At 45.5% G+C, this 21,561-nt stretch overlaps 1 protein-coding gene across 1 annotated transcript; it reads right to left on the bottom strand.

Moving 5' to 3' along the window:
• Positions 1-869: 869 nt before the first annotated feature.
• Positions 870-20,580, bottom strand: LOC119884175 (beta-1,4-galactosyltransferase 1-like). The gene is given in 7 exon segments (XM_038694632.1): positions 870-2,644; positions 2,768-2,872; positions 4,431-4,553; positions 9,534-9,721; positions 13,810-13,971; positions 13,973-14,046; positions 19,671-20,580. Coding segments are annotated over 7 exon segments (1,104 nt in total). The 5' UTR covers positions 19,993-20,580; the 3' UTR covers positions 870-2,514.
• Between the last annotated feature and the right edge of the window lie 981 nt (positions 20,581-21,561).

Here is a 21,561-nt window from a genome sequence, read left to right as displayed (position 1 = left end):
TATATATATATATACATATATATACATATATATATGTGTGTGTGTATATATAAAAAAAATATAGGTCTGTATAGTGTGTGAGCCAGCTCAGCTGTTTTTAGCAGCTCACATTCAGTTGGTCAGAGTCTTTTTATTTCATCTTTTTTACACGTTATGTGCTTTTATTCCACGTAAACCTTCTGGCTGTTGCTCGCTGTGTGTGCAGGACGGCGCACGCTGTCCTCTTCTCCAATTATGAAACCTAATAACCACAATCTGAGCTACCATACTGTAAATGTACCTGTGGGATTTTAATGCAGCTAATGAGAAATATGCAAAACACATCAGTAAGAATATGGAACAGTGGGGAAAGCCATGGTAACTTATGTGCCACTGCTTTGGTGAAACAGAGTAGCGGATAGATTAAGCCGGGATCTCTGGAAAAACCAACAAAGCGGAAATTTGTCTCTAAACCCGAGTCACATTTCCTCTCGTATGCATGACGATCGGATGTTCAGGTTAAACGTGGCCAAGGCTTCAAATAATGAGTCTTTAAAAGAACCACCTGTCAGCCAAAACCTCACATTTCCCACGGCCCTGAACGCCCCGGTTCCAACAGGTTTTTCTCCTCTCAGGCCCCGTCCACCACGCAGGACACCACGCAGGACACCACGCAGGACACCACGCAGCTCGGAGCAGATTTTGGTGTGTGGGAACGAAACAAGTGAACGTGCAGCAACAGGAAGTTGATTTGATGATTGTGACGTGAGTCTGGAAGAAGAAGAGCTCGTCTCAGTTTGAGAACAGAAGCAGATGTTTGAACCTCTGGACCTGAAGCGGGTCTGAAGAAAACACATGACACCAACACAGATAAACACACAGACTTCAGGTCAGCTCTTAAACTCTATTTATCACATTTTCATCCTCATACATTTACACAGACCAGATCCTCCCCCAGCAAAACCGGTTCAACCAGTAAAACCGGATCCAACATTTACACAGGATTAATTTTAAGGCACATTCAGGTGATTCATTCATATGAACAATAAAGATTTTTGGTCTGCAGAGAAACAAACAAACCTGTCGACAAAAAGCTGATTCAACACACAGACATGTGTTACTATCCTCGTGGGGACCCGTCAGCATATAATGCGTTACCGGGCCCCTGGCCCCTACCTGGCGCCTATCTAAACCAATTCCAAGCTGAACCCTCAAAACGGCCCTTTGAACTTCCAGCATGTTGGACCCCACGAACACAGTAAAACACACACACACACACGGTGTGATTCAAAGTTTATCTGGATAAAAGCTGTTTGGTCCAATCTGGATCAATATCTGGATCAATGCTGAGACGAGCACCTGGCAGACGGACTCGTGGTGATTTTTGGACTCTGGTTGTCGTTTTGGTCGACAGCTGATCAGTTTTTAAATTAATCACACGTCAAATGATTTTATTAAAACAAACTTTGGGAAACGTTTATCAATCACAACCTGATTATCGAGACCTTTACAGGTGGACTTTGGACTCGAGACCCCCGTGAGACTGAAACTCACCAGGAACACACACACAGTCAGGGCCGGGTGTTTAGATCTGGATCCGAAGTGAAACTGGTTTCTGGAACCACCGATCGATCCGTTTCTGATTCTGTTTGTAGATTCTGAGTTTGAACCTGCTGAGCTTCTGTCACACCTGTCAGGTAACCCACAGGGCCCAGGACCCAAGGTTGTTAATCTGGATTAAAGACTGTTAATCTGGATTCCAGGTTGTTAGTCTGGATTCCAGGTTGTTAGTCTGGATCTGACTGTTAACCTGGATTAAAGTCTGTTAATCTGGATTCCAGGTTGTTAGTCTGGATCTGACTGTTAATCTGGATTCCAGGTTGTTAGTCTGGATCTGACTGACTGTTACTGGACTGCTTGTTAATTTCTTTCCATATTATTCTCATAGTTAATCTTGTGTTTAAAGGTTTCTACAGTTTGACGCTCTCTGAGCTGTGACAGTATAAATAAAGTTTATCAGGATTAATAATCCACCAGGAGTCGCCCGAAACTCGGTGGCTGTTCAGTAACTTTACGAATATTCAGTGAACTTTTACACACTTATTTGGTTTCGGTTCTTTCTTGAGAAATTGAGACACAGGATTCATCAAGAACCAAGATCTGGATCAGACCAGACCTAAACCCCCGTTCATTACCCATAATCCCACCAGTAAAGCCCGGACCATGTGACCCAGCAGCGCGGATTGTCACTGATTTTCAAAATAAAAGGCTTGTGCAGGAAGCGTTGCAGCAGCAAGGCAGCCGATTGGTTCCAGTCAGCAGCCAATCAGAGACGAGTCTTCGAGGCAGCGAAAGTAAACACAAACTCTCAGTCTGTTTGTGCAGAAACAAGAAGAATCACAGAAACACGGTGAGTCCAGCACGTCTGGTCCACAGGAACCAGAACTTTAAAGATTCAAGTGTCAAAGGCACGTTTGGTCTTTACTGCATCAGTCCAGCTCTCGCCCTCCGTCAGCTGAACGCCGCCGCTCGCCGTCACGGTTTCCCCACGTCCACGGTGATCTTGGTGAACAGCGGGAACTTTTCTGTCTTCAGCACTTTGTAGGACAAAGACTTGATCCCGTCCTTGTGCATCGTCTCTCTGGTGTGGGCGATCCGGTCGAACCTGGCAGAACAGAACACAGGTGGAACCTTTACCCAGCAGTTCACCGGTCGAGACCGGACCCCCCCTCATCAGATCTGATTGATCGGTAAGCGGTGGCGTGGAGAGGGCGTGGTGAGTCGTTACCTCTGAGGATTCGGGTCATTCTGTTTGTCTCTCTGGTGTCGGATCATCCGGCACTTTCCCACCTCGCCGCTCGGCCTGGAGATCGACATCCCACTAGACGCCAGCCTGGAAACACACAACAGCGCCGATGTCAGAGGTCACAGCAGGCGACCGGCACGAACACAAACAGTCTACAGATGCATTCTGGGTAAACTGGGACACAAACATCTGCTGGAAACTAAGAAGGGAAGCATCAGACCAGAATCGGTCCAATCAACAGATCGATCACCAACACCGATTGGTTCGTTTCTGCTGCTGCCGAGTCAAAACCGATAAACTCGGAGTGATGCTTTAACGATATGTTTCAGTCATATTAATAAATAATAAGTAGGCCTGTCAGCATTAATGCGTTAATCACGATGAGTTTAAGGACCGATCATACCGTGTTTTAATAGTGTTAATCGCGAGTGTCAAATATTCTTATTTTACACCGTCACTGGTGCCGTTTCCAAAGAATCTTTGCTGAAAAGATCTTTGGCTGCTACTATTTTGACCCTTCGATGCACCCTTACTTGTTGTCATGCTGCCACAGACACTTCCTACCTCCTGCTGCAGCCACAACAACAACAACACAGTCCCAGACGGCTCCGTTGACAAGTCAAAAGCAGGACGCGTGTGAAATGGAATTAAAGTATCATCAAAGCACTTCGAGCTTAAGCTAACGTTACCATCAACGAGCTAAGCATGCAGCTAGTACGGCTAATCAGGCTGATGCTAGCGGACTGAAGCAAAGCGCTATTTTGGAGAGTGCAAGTCATGCACATTGTCGTCGCGGGGGACAATTGTTGCACGCATACAAACGGAGAAAGCAGTCAAGCTGAAACTCCTACTTAAAGCAAGTGCTGTCTCATTGGTTTCAGCTGAACTCAAAAATAATGCAGCTATGGAGGATTTTGTTTGTTATGCACTTCATAATAACGTGTGTACGTTTTGTACATGCACTTTTGCTGTAGAATTTTTGAAAGCCAGCTTAAGGAAGAGTATATTTCATTTACAGATTGTTTTACCTCAGTCTCGTTACAGATCTTTTGATTTGAAATAATCAAATAAATCTAAATGTCAAGTTCATAAACTAACCTTCTTTGCATTAATTTGATTTCCAATCAAGATGCACTGGTAAGAATTGTTATCATTGTTAATACAGACTTAAAACAGTTTAGATATATTATAAAAATAATAGATTTTTATGTTGTAAAACATGCGATTAATCAAGTTTAAGAAAAAAATTATTGTTTGACAGCCCTATTAATGAGCTTTTTCAGCGGCGCTGGTTAAACGTTCACAGAGCAGCGGATACGAGTCGCCTCTATCCTGATTGGTTGTCAATCAGCTTGTAGCCCCGCCCTAAAGCCTCCCCTGCTTCCTGGTCTCTGTTCCTCTAAATGGGACCATAATTTACTAAATGAACATCATGCTGTGTTGAAGAAGACTTGAAACTAGCGACTGAGACCAGAAACTCATCAGGAAAGTGTTTACTGAGGGAATAAATCAGCTGACAAGTAGAAACATTTTCTCACAGACTTCTATACAATCACACTTCTTTCTGCAGCCGCTGGAGTCGCCCCCTGCTGGCTGGTTTCTAATCTCTGATTCCAGGTGTTGCTGCTGTGTGGAGGCTCAGTACCTGTTGTAGATGTCGTCGTCCTCTCCTCCCCAGCCCCAGTAGTTGTTGGGGAAGCCGTTGATCTTCAGGTACTGTTCTTTACTCATCGAGGAAACGCCTCCAAAATACTGATTATACGGTAACCTGCAGGACACAGAGACACATTCAGGGAACACGCTGCTCTGACCTCTGTGGCTGTAACGTCCCTGTGAAATCACTTTGACCATGTTAATACGTGTCTTTGAAAACACTTCCCAAATTGCAGCTTTACATTTCCTTAGACAGCAGAGGTAAACAATAAATGCAGCTTATATTCAAGCCAAAGGAACCAGAATTATACCCCAGTCCCATTCCACAGGATATAGTCCAGTTTGTAATGAAAACAAGAAACTCCAGTCCAGGATTCCTCGGTGGTCAGAACCAAAACAGCCCACTCCAGGAAATCTCTAAACAAGGACGTATCCCCCAAAACAGGACAGTTCATTACACAAAAAACAAACCTTTAACTCCGAACTAAAGAAACAGTAATAACGACCGAAACGTTTCTCGTCATGTCACGGGCCGTTTTACCGTAATGTAGCATGAATTTTGAGGAGAAGGAAAGTTAGTCAGTATTCAGCTGCTGTTTAATGCAGCGTGGCTCCATCACTGTTCTGACCCGGCTTCACGTGTCAAAGCACAAACCTTAAACCTTCGCACGCAAATCAGACGAGCAGCACGTCACCTTCAGCACCTGAACCAAACGTGTACATTTCAAACAAGTTGGGAAGAAAACATTAATGTATAAACCCAGTTAGCAGCCAGCAGGGACGCATATTTACCTTTGGAGGATAATGAAACTGAGATTATTCAGACTTTCACTCACTTGAATTAACCCTTTGAACTCTGCAATACAAATGGTCCATCAGTGCCTACTCTGGGATTTTTGCCTTCTGTGATGTCATTTCTTGGAGTATCTTTAAATGCTTCATATCCATAAAATCTGTACAACCTCAGCTAAAAGAAACCATAATAATTGATAAAAGTATTGATAAATAGTGTGGTAAATAAAAGAAATACAAAAATCGGGCATGTTTTCTCATAAAGGTTTACACAATAAACACAAAACACATTGATCCAAAATATTTCTAAATGTAGAAAGATGAACAAAATCGTTCACAAGTGATTTCAGCTGTGTACTTTTTTTAGTTTCTGAGATGTGGTCATTTGTATGAGCAGAGTGCAAAGTGCTGTATGTCTACTTCCTGTCATCTACTACTACTTAAGTCTGTTAGAGCTAGACCCTCTGTGTTAACTACGATCTAAACTATGCTAACGATGCTAAACTACTGAATCTCAGCGTTTCTCTCAGTCTCTCTGTGACCTGCTCAGCTGCTGCTGTGGCGCCACTTAGCTGGCGCCATCATGAGTTGTCACATGATTTTTCACCGCACATAACGAAACAGAAATGGGTCACCACAACGCGATGACTTGACTGACAGAAGTCGTTTATTCCATATACGGTCGTTTGTTCCATATACGGTCGTTTGTTCCATATACGGTCGTTTGCGCCGCACACGCTCAGTCTGTCTGTACCGCCCAGCTCGCTGGAGGAAACGCGGTCCTGCAGTCAGACTGATTTTAACAACAACAACAGGAAACCTCTAAAGCTTCTTTAGTCTGGTGTATCCTGAGAGGAAAAACTGCTGCAGGAAACAGGAAGCGGGGCGCCTGGCAGATGGTGGCGTTTCAGAGGAGATCTCTTCCTCTGTGGTGTCGCTGTCAGCACTTCTTCATAACACACATTCTCTATCCCCTCATGACTGGTAGTGAACTTGAAGCCACCCAGAGCTGATATCTCATCACCATCCGGTTTCTGCAGGGACTCAGCAGTTTCCTCTCACACAGCCCAGCGAGGACGCTGACGCTCGGCTGTGAGGTTAGAGGGCTGCGACACGCGAAGCTCCAAACCTTCAGTTTGTATAAAACATCAGCGCTTCAGCTGCGGATCAGAATCCGTTCACATCGACTGAGCATGTGCGTGCCGTTGTAAACAGGAAGCAGATTGTCTGAAGAAGAAAGTTCTACTGGAGACGAAACAGAGCAGGGTTTATGAAGAACCGCAGCAGAGACAGCGACAGCGAGGTGGAACGCTTACTGAGAGGAACACGGGAGGTCAAAGAGGCTGTGGCGGTAGAAACAGACTGGGAGTCGCCACAAAGCAAATACGGAGACAAGTGCAGAAGTGTTATTTACACAGTACAGAATATTTTAATAAAACTCTGTTTGACTGACTGATAAGAGCCAATCGGGAAGCCAAACGTGAGCGTCTGGACTATGTTTCAGTCTGGACGGGAGGCGGAGACGTAGCAGAAGGTCTGAGTGTTAACAGGAAGATGTAGGAGAGTGGGCGGGGCCTGAGTCAATTACTCCCTGAGAGTTTGAGGGAGGACAAGAGAGAAAGATAAACAGGTAGAAACATTCATTTATCATTAGTCATTAAGGAGTGGTGATGAGAAAGTGGATAAGACACATGCCTTTGGTGTCAGAGACCTGGGTTCAATTCCCACTGAGACACGTCCACTATTGTGTCGCAGAGCAGGTAACCCCTCGCTGCTTCAGAGGCGTGCGACGTCTTACAGACTGAGCTCGCTTTGGATAAAAGCGTCAGCTGAATGAATAAATGTAAATTTAGAGTGGCAGGAGGTTTGTGTTGCCTGATGCTCATTTCTTTACTAAACAAATAGAAAGCTGCCTGGAAAAGCTGCGTATCTCTGCTGTCTGAAGGATTTCACTTTTTAAACGTCATCACGTGTCGCATCGTCTCCACTTCATGAAGCTCCGGCTCGCAGATCTCTGGGTGGGATTTCTTCTGTCCTTAATGTCAGACGAGTGTTCAGAGACTGAAGGACACGACCGTCTTCACTGAGGCCGTGACTCAGTCTCGATGTCCCCCTGATTCCTGAACCCTCACAGACTGGTGAGTGCTGGAGCGTGAGAGCTGCACAGGCTCAAACTGCTGGAGACAGGAACAGGGACACCTTACCGACGCTGAGACTCGCTGCACAGTGGGACTTTTTATTTCAGGTTTTTTACTTTCTTCACGATGCTTCTTTCAGGCTCTCTCACCCTTCAGAGTGGCCGGGAGGTCAGATCTGTGTCAGTAATCTCCACCCAGTTCTGTCTGAACCATCAGTGAGATTTGGGTTTAACGTCGAGGGTTCATGCTAGTTTGTTTATTCTTCTTATTCTCTTGTAAAGCCAGTTTACCTGGATGTTTCTCTTGCATTCAGGCGTACCCTGGTGACTCCCATGTTTTAACAACGCTATGAAATGTGTGCATAAAGGGCTCAAAATGTCTGCAGAGAATCCTCGAGCACGATTTGACAGGGGGACGGGCCTGAACCCTGTGAGTCTGGGCCTGTGTTCAGCTCTTCAGCCTGCTGACACACAGACCTGAGGACAGCTACAACACAGCAACCAATAGGTGAGCTGGCTTATGCTGACATCATCACACAGTGTTTGAACTGTGGAATATTTCATTGGCATTAAAGGAACCGCTCTAAGCTGGTTTAAGCCCTATTTATCAGATTCCATAAGCTTTCATTGTTATGCAGATGATACTCAGTTATATCTATCGATCAAGCCAGATGAAACTCATCAGTTAGTTAAACTTCAAATGTGCCTTCAGGATGTTAAAACCTGGATGACCTGTAATTTTCTAATTTTAAACTCAGATAAAACTGAAGTTATTGTTCTGGGGCCTAAGCACCTCCGTGACGCATTATCTAAATATTGGCATCGCCCTGGCCTCCAGCACCACTGTGAGGAATCTTGGAGTTATCTTTGATCAGGACATGTCGTTTAAGTCTCACATTAAGCAAATTTCAAGGACCGCCTTTTTTCACCTACGTAATATTGCGAAAATCAGGAACATCCTGTCTAAAAATGATGCAGAAAAATGCATTTGTTACTTCTAGGCTGGATTACTGCAATTCCTTATTATCAGGCTGCTCGAAAAAGTCCATTAAGACTCTTCAGCTGATCCAGAATGCTGCAGCACGTGTTCTGACAGGAACCAGGAAAAGAGATCATATTTCTCCTGTTTTAGCTTCCCTGCACTGTAAGTAAGTAAGTAGACTTTATTTGTATAGCACCTTTCCCAGATAACAATAAAATGTAATACAATAAAAAAAGTAAACAGTCCAAAAACCATAAAAACCCCTCATCTAACTAAAAGCCTGCTTGAATAGCAGCGTCTTCAGTTGCTTTTTAAAAGCATTCCCCAGCCTCGGCGCCGCCGCTTGGAATGATCGATCTCCTCTGGTTTTAAAATGAATGTAGGAACCACTAACAGCCTCTGACCTGATGACCTCAGACGACGGGTCGGAGTATGAAGCTGTATCAGCTCAGATATGTAGGGAGGAACCTGACCGTGCAGGGCTCTAAAAGTAAGGAGCAGGATTTTTAACTGAATTCTATACTGGACTGGTAACCAGTGAAGTGCTGCTGAAAAAGGTGTGATGTGTGCTCTTTTGTTAATGTGAGTTAGAAGCCTTGCAGCAGAGCTCTGAACAGCCTGGAGACGGTAAAGCTCCTTCTTGGTCAAACAAGTAAAAACATGTGATCTAAAGCATGAATGATCATCTCCATCTCGACCTTTGACACCAGTGCTCTTAATTTGGAAATATTCTGAGCTCCTGAATCACCAACATCTGCTGCTTAATCTAAGGAATTCTACTGTGTTTCTGTTTTCTCTGAGTGGCTTCCTGTAAAATCCAGAATAGAATTCAAAATCCTTCTTCTTACCTACAAAGCTCTTAATGGTCAGGCACCATCTTATCTTAAAGAGCTCATGGTACCTTACTACCCCACCCGAGCACTGCGCTCCCAGAATGCACCTGGGGTTCCACATAGTTGAAGCCTTGTTCTCACTCACACGTGGCGGTACAGTAAACAGGAAACATTAGATGGTGCGTGGCGTAACGGTGTGTTCCCATGGCGGCAGCGCTGCAGAACACTAAACAAAGACTCATTAAACTCAGCAGCGTTCGGACCAGAGTCCTCAGGGGACCAATCGAACAGGGACCTGAGGAGCGAGGGGACACAAAGCACGACACAGATCCAGAAGGTGTGTGGTCTCACCTGAAGCCGAACTTGTCCATGGACACAGACAGGTGTCGAGGCTGGCTGAAACACTTGTAGGTGTTGCGGTCGTCCATGGGGATCAGGTCCACGTCGCTGAAAACAAAGCAGTCGTAGTCGTACTCCTTCAGAGCCTCGGCGTAGCCCACATTTAGGAGCTTCGCCCGGTTAAAGATCTCAGATCCGCCCTGAAGCACACAGAGAGACAGACGTCTGAGCTAAAGGACGTTTAAATTATCCAGTTTATGTAGAGAACGAACCTCCACATTCTGCGGTTTTTATTTCAACTTTGCAGACGAATTCTGACGAAATCAAAACGAAAATGAAAGACCAGATAAGAAATAACGTCTTTGTTAGACGCAGAAAAGGGCTGTTGGACCCAGCAGGAGAGTGATGGAGTGAAGGTAAAACAGCCAATCGGTGCTCAGCAGCTCTGGGAGAACCAGTCCAGGTGACCACATCATGAAGCTGACCGAGTGCAAAGCTGTCCTCAAAGTGAAATGTGAATCTAAAACACATTCTGGTTTAACACTTTGTTTCCTACAGAATTCGTATTTCTTCATAGTTTTGATGTTTTATTAATCTGTAATGTAGAAAACAACAACAAGAAAGAAAAACTGTTGGTGTCCAAACCTCAGACTGATACATATGCACATTATTTACTGTGCAAGAGTTTTAGGCATGTGTGGAAAAATGCTGTGAAGGATGTTAATCGATTATATTCATCAATTAACAAAATATACAAGCAGCTGTTTCACGAAAGGCGGGAAGGTTCTGCTGGTCCAGGTCTCAGCAGGCTGGGATCAGACCTGAGGCTCACGGGGTTTCTGCAGCTTCACACTCCTGTTTGAACTGTTCAATACTTTAACACACGGCACATTTATTATTTATTACAGGCGAGTCGTCGATTCTTGCTTTCTTCTGTTCTCCGCTCACTCCCGTGTCCACCAAAGTGTTTTTTACCAGCTGGGAGCGCTTTGGAGGCGCAGCGTTTTTTTTCCAAGACGCTGTGGTTGCTGTGATAAATAATATCCGTGCAGGTGATGTGCTGCAAGTAGGCTAGTTAATTTAACTGTGTAGAAAATGTCACCACAGAGCAGATAGCCCCCCCCCCCCAGCTCAGGCGTGCCCTCATTCACTCACTGATTAATAACACTTGATGTTTTGCTGTTGTGATGAGACGACGACTCCTCAGGTTTCTATCACCTGTGTGCCAGCAAACAGACCGCACCACTGCTAGGCAACCGACACCTGCGCCGAGCTCTCAGGTGGGTTTGGCTTATTACCTGCAGGACAGGCGGGTGAACTGGATGTCTGCGTGTTGTTTGTCCATGTTGACTCCACCTCCAGACTCAACAGGTCACTCTGTAGTACTCTAGGTCTTTACCCCCCACTGACAACATGGTTATGGATCTTATCCGTGTGTTTCTGTCTGCAGACCCTCAGAAACACACTGAAGAGTTCAATATGATGTGTGACGTATATCTGCATGTCCGTGGCTGCGAAGCCCACTCTCCTACATCTTCCTGTTAACACTCAGACCTTCTCCTACGTCTCCGCCTCCCGTCCAGACTGAAACGTAGACGTGTGAAAAAACGCTGCCGACAGGCGGAAACGATGACGCAGACGCTCACGTTTGGCTTCCTGATTGGCTCTTATCAGTCAGTCAAACAGAGTTTTACTTAAATACACTGTACTGTGTAAACAACACTTCTACTCTTGTAGTCTGCAGCTCTCCGTATTTACTCTGCGGCGACTCCCGGCCTGTTTCCCGCCGCCACAGCCTCTTTGACCTCTTGTGTTCCTCCCAGCAACAGAGGACGCGAACGGTCACATGAAGTGCGTTTTTATACAGACCGAGCTCAATTCTGACACGTAGCTAAAAAGCTGGTGTGATCGTAGCCTCGGTGATGGAGACCAGGTGGGTTTGAACTTCCTGTCTGTAAATGTGTTGTCTCCAGGTGATTCGGTCAGTATCCAGCTTCACACTGACTCATGTTCACATAATAAAATCAGGCACAAACATGAACAGATGTTCAGCTGGAAAGCTTGTACGTCCAGGTTCCCTCAGAACATGTTTAAACGGCGTTTTATGTGAGACGACCTCTGGTTTGTATCTGCTGCTGGAAACACAGAAAAGAGGCAGACAGAAAAAAGAGAAGAAGAAGAAGAAGCCCACTTTACCAGAGCTTAGCCAGCTCCAGCTGCTACTGGCCGAGACCAGGCAGGGGGCGGGTCTCAACGTCTCCAGCGACCACAGCCATTGGTCAGAAATGCCTGACATGCAGAGGGAGGAGGGAGCGAGGGAGTCAGAGTGAAATAAAGGAGGAGGAGGAGGAGGAGGAAGGACACAGACAAGAGAGAGAAGAACAACTGTGAGTCACAAACAAACAAACAAACAAACAAACAAAGTGCAGTGAGAAGACGACAACTTTACAGAATGTCTTTCAGGAGGACCGGCTCAAGTTCTGTTAGAGATCAGATCCGTGCAGGTAAACGGGGGGGGGGGGGGGGGGGGGGGGGGGTGATCTGCCCCAGCGAGGAGCAACTACTGCAGCACCCAGCGCCTGTTAGACATCTACCTGACAGGTGTTGTTAGTAGAGCTGAGGCTCCTTTAACGGGAACAGGTGCGTAGCGAGAGAGAGAGAGAGCGGCAGTGAAAGCGAGCAGAGGAAAAGGTTAGCGGGAAGTTGGCGTGTAGGTCAAAGCGTGTCCGTTAGTAAAAGTCTGTCTGTTGTTTCCCTGCTGGAAGTGAAGGCGGTTAGCGCTGGCTAACGTCTCCCCTGCGCTGGCAGCAGGAAAGCTGACTGTAGGTTTTCAGCTGCTACGTAACGTTAGCTACATCTGTAGGAAGCTAACGTTAATTCATCACGGTTAACGTTCGCAGCATGGTCATGGTTTTGTAATCACGTGGTAGCTCTCGGAGATTCCCCCACTGCTCCGGAGCGACCCTGCATCACCTGCACGCTGCCCGTCCGGGAAGATGGCCTCCATGTTGGCCTCCATGTTTACCTCCTCGCGACGGCGTGCCAAGTGTGACGTCACTTTCAGGCCGTGGCCAGGTCACGGGCCATGTCCAAAGTAATAAGTAATAAATGGGCCTGGAGCATTAGGACGTGCAGCGTGAACGCAGCCTTTGTTGCTTTAGGGAACACACACACTTTACAAACAGTCCTCTCAGTGTGTTTACACAGCTCGTCATGTTCACTGCAATAAAGGCCGTTCCAGGATGTTTCCAGGACCTCTTCAATGACCCTCCCTGAGCTCACAGGTCACTTCACGACGAGCGTTGCAGCCTGCGTCCCGTCATCCTTTTTGTTTACCCAGAAACAGCCATCGTATCGCTCTCGTCAAAGCCACCAGACTCCATTTTACCGGCGGCAGAGCAGCTCCTCCTGCGTTCTGTGAGCTAAAATTACTGTTTTTATCAACACAGTCTGGTGTCTGTGCCAAAAGATATACTGTGGGTTTTTCTGGTTAAACAAAAAGGATGTTACACTTTAGATAAAAGCCTCTCTCTGCAGCGCTCCTTCCCATGAAGCCGTCAGACACTTGTAATAACAGTGTTTGGCAGAAACAAGCTCATTAGTGGACGCACTTTGACCGCGAGGATTTCAGTTCAACACGTAGTGAAACCTTTTCTTCTGCCAGGTGTTCAGACTGATGTCACGCTCATGTCTGTAGGCTAAATATGAAGCCAGCAGCCACTTAGCTTAGCTTAGCATAAAGACTGGAATCAGCTAACTCTAACAAAGGGAACAAGCTCGTTTGGTTTGAAGTGACTGAAACACACTGTGGCTTTAAGGAGGGTTTGTGTCAGGAGCAGTGACTCGATTACCTGCACACTGAACACCTGTAACCAGGTACATTTCCCATAATGCACTTGGATAATGTCTGACGCTAACCTTCCCCCGAGGATTACCTGAGCTCCTACATGAAAACGTTCAGGAGCGTTTCAGTAACTATTTACACTGTGTGTGTGGGAAGCAGTGGACGATGGAAGTGGAGACCCTGCACCCTCTGATTGGCTTAATTACTAACTCGTTAATCATTCAATGAGTTCAACATTTCGAAAGGTTGCTGTGACACCTTATGGCCCGCCCCTTCCAGGCTGTGATTGACGAGCTCGTCGACTTTATTAAAAGCTGATCATCCTGAAATGATCATGAATCAAACGTAATATTCTGCCAGAGATCTGTGGGGGAGAAGTTTGTAACGCAGACCGTATGCAAGACAGGTGTAGTCTGATGACATCACTGTGACATCACAGCGTACCTGGTTGATGACGTAGACTCCGTAGTCCAGCTGCTGCCGCTGCAGGATGGGGTGCAGGTAGTACAGCCAGAACTTCAGGTGCTCGTCTCTGTTGCGGAAGGGGATGATGATGGCGACCTTCTGCAGCGCCACACAGTCTTTGGGTCTGAAGCGCCCCCCCCGGCTGCAGGTTGGGGTTCTCATCCTTGGTCTGCTCCAGAGTCACGGGAATGTTAAACTCCACCCGCAGGGGACCAACTGAGGACAGAAACAATCAGACTGACTGCAGGAAGAGTCAGAGCTGTTTGGGACACAAAATATGATCACTTCATCATTCATTTATTCATCATCATCATCATCATCACCACCACCACACACAACGCTGCTGTTAGAGCAGTCCTGAGGAGGGACCCACATCAAAACTACATCTTATAAACCTAACGAGAACCGGTTCTAAGCTGGAACTTACAACCGTGGTTCCTGACTTCCTGCATATTTCAGCAGCGCTCCAACTGAGCTGCAGAGAATTCTACAGTGTCACTGGGAAAACGCGGGAAAATGGGTTGAAGTCATTGTAGCGCTGCGTGCGGCTCGGTCGCGCTCTCACCGACACGCTGACCACGAACTGTGAACAGCCCCTCCTCTTTCTGCACAGTCTGAATCATGCGGTGGAGGAAGGTTGCCGGTGTTGCATTAAAATCTGTGACCATCACATTCTGTGTCTAAAGTCAAACCACGATCTTTTTCCTGAAACCAAACTGTGACGCTTCACAGCAGCGTTATCCGGACTTCCCATCTGGGTCACAGATTTTGGTGCAACACTGGCCTTTTCCTGCAGAGATGATTCCTGAATCAAACTGCAGCTGACTGGTTGATACCCTGAACACAAGTTCACTCTGATAGGTTGGTTCTGTTAGCATGTAGCACGTGAGGAGGCTAACGTTAGAAGCCAGCAGGTTAGTCCACGTGTGTCGCAGTGGAGGTTAAGTGTGTTTAAACCCTGGTGGTGTGCAGAGTGAGGAAGAGGTGCGCAGAAAGTGGCCCAGTTTCCTGTGAGTTTTCCCCAGAGAGCGAACAGGAAACCTCAGCAGGCTTCTCGCTGTGTAATCACACAAAAATGTTCCTTTCTGTACAAACTGCTCATTAACACTCAGTAATTTTCCATCCAGCGTCGGAGCTGATCTCACGTCTGGACATCAACAACAAACAGCTGCAGGGTTTACAGACGTCTGTGACCTCATGCTGGACGGACACATCTGGACTAGAAACCAGGAGTGGGTCTTCACGTCCGTCTGTCCACACTGAGCTTCAGAAAGCATGCGTGGTGCGTTCAGGGTCGCCTATACTGCAGTCAGCCCTCACAGTAACTGGATGACTCAAGTCCAGCGGTCACCCGTAGGACATGTGATCGTTTAATGACGCGGCGGTTTCACCACAAACTGCCGTCACAGAGGAAGGAGGTCCAGGGTTCAAAGGCAGCTTTCAACAACCACAATGACTTTATTTACATTCAATAATCCACACGGAGGTGTGGTCCTTTCCACACCTGAAGGCTTTACTGTCCGGGCAGGCCTCTCTCAGGGTTCAGACGCCTGTGATTTTAAAACGATCATCAGCTTTATGTTTCAGGCTCTCCTGTCTTTAACTGCTCCACACAGCGTTTCCTCAGCAGGTGCAGCTAAACGCTCTCCAGCCCCCCGCCCACATGAGATTAACGTTAACAGAAACTATTTTATCTTCCTGCTCTCCGAGGAGACGTCAGCCCACATCACAACACGTTGGTTTTCTCGGTACAGATGGATTATTAATCTTCTCCCAAAAAAGGAAAACTTTATAAAAATAACATGAACTTTTTAAGGACCTCGGAAACTCTGAGCTTTTAGTTTTGTGTTAAACTCTACTGTTCTGACATCAGCTGCGCAATAAAACAACAACCATAATTATCACGATTCAAGTTTCCTCACTAACAAAATAAGAAGTGTTCAACGTTTGATTGAATTCATGTGAATCACGAACGAATCAGCACTTAATGTTTCTAGTAAGGTATTTATTTTGTTGAGGCAAAGGGACTGAAAACAGATATTATTTAATTTTCCTCGTGCATTTGTTAAAACAGATTTTATCAGAATAGTTCTGAATGTTCTGCCTCAGATTAATTTATTGATCCTGTTTGGCATCAAGAAGAAAAGTTTAAAACCACTGATGAGCAAAAATCTGCCTTTAAACCTGAATGATCTGACTTTTATCCTGATAATTACTGATTTATCGTGGTAACGTTTTTGGCTCTACCTGGTTCCTCTACTTAATAAAGTTCTTTCTGATTCTGATTCTTCACAAACGATAAGAAATACTGAGAAGGGAAACGGCTTTGATTTAATCTGAAGAGCGGCAGAAGTGAAAGTGTGAGTAAACAAATTTCATTTCATTTCTCTAAATGTACACGGACGTAGTATTGCAGTACACACAGTACGTGTGAACAGATGTGTGTGAACAGACAAAGATGATCTGTCTTTCTTAAAATAACACTGGCACAATTTGAATGTTTCATAAAGACAAATTCAAGCTTTCGATTTCAGGACCTTGAAATTTCCTGGATTTAAATTTTAGAGCATTCGCCCAACTGTGAAAAACACAAGTCCAGCTGTGCACGGTTGGTGGGGGGGGGGTCACAGCTGAGGAAACAGGGACACCATCAGCTGATAACAAACAGCTCAGGGAACTGGACTCTACCAATCAATGGTTTAAAGAGAGACTGACATCATACAGACCAAACAGCTGCTCAATAATCAATAACTCTAAAGTTACTGCAGATTAATATTTACATTAGAAACATCTTCACAAAACGTGTTTTTATAAAAGGACGAAGCTTTGAGGAATGTCGAGTATTATTATACAAATAAAAACCACGAGTATACGCACTGCACGGTACACATGTGTACAGGTACTACACACCAGTACCACCGCTCAGGGCTGTACGTGAAAGAAAGAATAATAAGGGTCAGGTAGCCTGATGTGGAAGCGCCACAAACATCTCTACAATCTGCCTCCCAAAAGACACCAGCAGACAGAAGGCTCAGCAGCCAATCAGACGGCAGCTCTGAGCCCTCACACACTGACGAGCGGAGGCGAGGAGACGCACCAGAGTACGACAGCACGCCAACCAGCTAAATAAACGAGTCTGATGGATGATCAGCCGAACACGCTTCACACACGTTAGCGTTCAGCTCGGTTTTCAGTGTCACACCTTCATTCCTCCGTCAGTGTAAGCTTTACAGGAAGGTGAAGCCCACGTTCAACACCTTCCTGTAAAGCTTATAGTCAGGGCTGGCTCAGGTGAGTCCTGGAGCAGTCCTTTCTTACACTGCTATAGGCCTAGACTGCCAGGGGACTTCCCATGATGCACTGAGACCCCAAACCCCACCCAACCGGCTGAGGCAGCTGTTCATGACATCAAACAGAGGACGTGCAGAGCTGCTCTGTGCGAATCACCTCTGTTCTTAATCTAACCGACATGAGGCTGAGAGCCAATCAGAAGGTCTCACGTCTCACCTTATAAGAGACTCAGTGGATATATGTGAAAGCAGAGTTAGAGGTCAGTCTTACCTGTCGGACCTGTCGGGCGGCTTCCAGCCCCACTGACTCAAACCCTATCAGCTCATCGCTGCAGGTATGAGCCTCTGACGCTCCCAGCACCTCTGACTCCTGTTTGTTTGTTTAAAGGGGGAGGATGAAGCCGTTTTAGCCCAACCTGTGTGGTGCTCTGGCTTCCTTCATGATTACAGAAAACTTGGTCCCATCACTGTAACCCTAAAGGTCTTAAAGACGCCATATTCTGCTTGCAGCCCAAAGGGAGTTCCCGTCTCCCACAGAAAACTCTGCTCCTGAACTGAACACCGATGGATTTTCCGGCTTTGTTTTGGATCACACAACCTTGCTCGTCAGGACCCGCCCTACTCTGCTTCCGATTGGCTAGTAGTCCTTACCTAGGTACTGTGCATGTGCAACTCCAAACAAAGATCTAATATAAGTGAGATGCTTCACTCGGTAACTATAACGGAGCGTTCCAACGCGCAGGGTGAGAAGAGGAGCTGCAGTCAGAACATCAACCACGTGACCCTGTTCTGCTACTACCCACTGACCGTATATAAGAAGTGAGCGTAGTCATGGTGACGTCACCCGTTAGTTTGTGGACTGCCGTTTTGAAGCCTCGAGTTTGGCCGATAGGGCTGATAACTTTGTCTAGAGAACAACAGGCTTAAAACTAAATGTACTCACCAGAGAAAGTGAACAGCCGACTCCTAATAAGCTGGTAAAATTTACAGTGAAGTGGGTACGAATCACTCTAGCCTGATTGACAGGCCGCCATGGAAACGACTTGTCAATCATAGAATCCCGCCCTAAAGCCCCCCCTGCTTCCTGGTCTCTGTTCCTCTAAATGGGACCATAATTTACTAAATGAACATCATGCTGTGTTGAAGAAGACTTGAAACTAGCGACTGAGACCAGAAACTCATCAGGAAAGTGTTTACTGAGGGAATAAATCAGCTGACAAGTAGAAACATTTTCTCACAGACTTCTATACAATCACACTTCTTTCTGCAGCCGCTGGAGTCGCCCCCTGCTGGCTGCTGGAGAGGACGCAGGTTTCAGGGACTTCCGCTTCAGCTTTGCGTCTCAGACCGGAAGCTTCCTGTTCAGTACCACCTCTAATTAACACGATGAAACGGGCATTATCTTTAATAATGTTACAAATTCACTTGACAAGAAGAAAAGTTATGTAATGCTATTTTTATTGACTTGGCAAAAGCTCCTGATACATACACCAGTCTATCCCAGTGAACCCACTAAGGAGCCTTGGTTTTCCAATTACCTCAGAGTCCATAGATCAGAACATCTGCTGTCTAAGCCCCTACTTGTCACCAAAGGAGTACCACAAGGCTCTATTTTAGGCCCAATAGTGTTTTAAATAAACATAAATGACATACTGCGAAGTGACGGAGGCTGGTTTATCAACTTATATGCAGATGATACAGTTTTATATTCAGCTGGCTCCTCGCCTGAAAAGAGTTGAAGCACTCTATAACAATCTTTCAATTTAATCCAGCGAGCTTTCTCTGCCCTTCACCTACCAAATCACAAAGGTGTAATGAGTGTGGAACCTGAGCCAGTAAAAACATACTTGGTGAGTACTTGGGAGTCTGGTTAGACAGCACACTGTCCGACCGAGGTGATCCTCCACCCACCCTGCTGGACTCCCTCTGATTCAGATGACTGTTTCACCCATGCTAGACTTTGGTGATGTCGTCATTTACCTGTGTGCAGGTAAAAGGGCTTCTTGAGCAGCTTGATGTTCTCCATTACACAGCAGGCTCGTTTAGTTGTACTTCATTGTTCTGTTTACAGAAACAATAAAACTCTGTCACCACTTTTTACGGTCCAATCGCCAGCTCATTTACAGACACCTTCTTCACCTGAGGCTGTACGAACTGCTGAGCCTCTAGCTCTGGGGATTAGCTACAGACTTAGTTTGTTTATTCTTTCCTTTTGTTTCTTGGTGTCTCTGTACCTGGTTTTAAGGTGTTGTTGTCCCAGCACACTAACCCTACAGGGGGCCGTTGTCTCCGGCTGCCAGGCCATTATTGGAAATAAGAATCTGTTATTAATTAACCTGTCTGGTAAAATAAAGGTTTAATTTAGTTTTATTTATATAGCGCCACTTTATTACAAAGAGCAGATAGTAGTATTATCGTCCCACCATGAGCAGCACTACAGGAGTAATACGGTATGCTGGCACCTCAGACCTATCACTAACACCTCACCTGATAACATCTGAAATCAGAGTTTCACAGTGACTGTGGCAGAGCTGGATTCATCAGTCTTACCCAGCAGAGGTGATGTTTCCGGGCACTTCTCCAGAGTCTTCTCCGGCTCTCCTGCCTTCTCCTCCTGCGGCGGAAGCTCGGGGGCTTTCTTCTCGTCTGCCCGGTCCGCGGGTCCCTCTGGTTCTGGTTCGAGAGTGGTTCTTCCCGGGTTCAGTTGTGTGACAGCATTCCGGGTCTGCTGGTTCTGGGCGAAAGCGAACCGGATGTCCAGAGAGCGGACGTAGAAGACGACAGTGACGGAGATGTGGAGCAGACAGAGCAGCACCACCAGCTTACAGGTCCGGTGCAGGAGGTTGAAGTTGACGGTGGAGTCTCCGGCCATCCTGTCGGGAGCACTTCGGTGTTCTGGGAACTGCGAGGGCAGCGTTCACAAAGCGGAAACGTAACTTCGGCTCCGGCTCCCCGCTAGCTCGCTGTCACCGCTAGCTGCTACTCTCAGGATCCATTAACAGTATCGATCAAGTTCACGTAAAGTCTCCCAAGTTTCAGACACGGAAATTCGGTCAAACTCAAAACGAAAAGCTCTCAAACAGAAGCCGAATAACAAAACAAAGTGTCGTTCAAAGTTTAAGCTGTGTGTCGGTCAGATATCAGTTGAGCTAAATTAGCTTTCCGCCCGTTCACTTTTAAAGTGACGTTAACTGTTAAGGCTAACGGAGTTAGCCGCTCGGGAACTCCCGAGTCTCCGTCACCTGGATCCTCTAAAACACCGCCTGTGAAAAGAATAAAAATCTCCACGAAGCTCCGAAAACTACTTCCAATATGTGTCAACAACTAACATTCCTCAAATAGCAACGAAAGCGGCCGGTGTCAGAACAGAACCGAGAAGAAAGTTACGGAGAAACTCGACAAAGTTTCCTGCTGTCGCTGCTTGGACACCAAACGTCAAGGTGACGAAATCATCCGTTACATTTCCGGTTATGAATTTCAAAATAAAATCTAAAACGTGAAGTTCACTTTACCGGACGAAGCGAGCCACCAGAACCATTACGGACTTTTACACAGTTTAAGTCCAGACACCAGTCAACCTTTACTCACATAACAATGAAACTTAACAAGCTGACAGTTAATATAAATACAAGTTTTTTTTTATTATAATGTTTTATGTTTATTTTTAGTATGCAAATGAGGTGTTTCCTCATTAAATGTGTGCTGATTTACATATCACACAAATCCATTTTCCAGCACATTGTTCACACAAAGATAGATTTTTTTTGGTTTTAATGTACCAAACTGCCAGACCTGGGCTAATTTACAGAAAGGTTTATCAAAATATTGTGTTTTCATGGATTTATTCAAAATATTCCCCTCGTGTGTGACGGACCCTTTTTTCTATATATTTACAGATAAAATGAGAACCATAAAACATATTTAACAATACTTCTGTAAGCGTCTTGCTTTAAGACCTCAGAAACAGTGTGTAGAGTTATGATGATCTAAAATGAGGAAAATTACTTGGTACAGGAAACATGTCATCTTGAGAAAACAGCTGTTAAAGATTAACTAAGGTAATAACTTTATTGTCAATTCTACCATGTACAAGTCACACAGAGGATTAATATTGTGTTTCTTCATGACCCACGGTGAATGTAAAACAAAAACAATAATATAAATTAATTAATTTGTCACATGAACACATCTCTTATAGATATCTGATATTTGGACCTGCTAACATTGTGCTCTAGAAAACAAACTTTCAAATCATATATGATTCAATACGGAGAGTTTTAAAAGACCAGTTGAACATGTAAACTACTACTAAAAGAGAGGAAATTTACTCAATCTAAAATAGACAAACAGTATTTAAGGTTGTTTTGTGCATTTTATGAAAGTCTGGCGAAAATAGTCTGAAAATTGTTTGCGGACAAGATTGTGGACAATTGATTAATAA

The sequence above is a fragment of the Micropterus salmoides genome, unplaced genomic scaffold (genome assembly GCF_014851395.1).
Source record: "Micropterus salmoides isolate LMB-PRFRI ecotype aquatic unplaced genomic scaffold, ASM1485139v1 Ms_hic_scaffold_325, whole genome shotgun sequence".
Classification (NCBI taxonomy): domain Eukaryota; kingdom Metazoa; phylum Chordata; class Actinopteri; order Centrarchiformes; family Centrarchidae; genus Micropterus; species Micropterus salmoides.
Note: the sequence above shows the minus strand (reverse complement) of the source record. Positions and strands in the feature narration are given on the sequence as shown.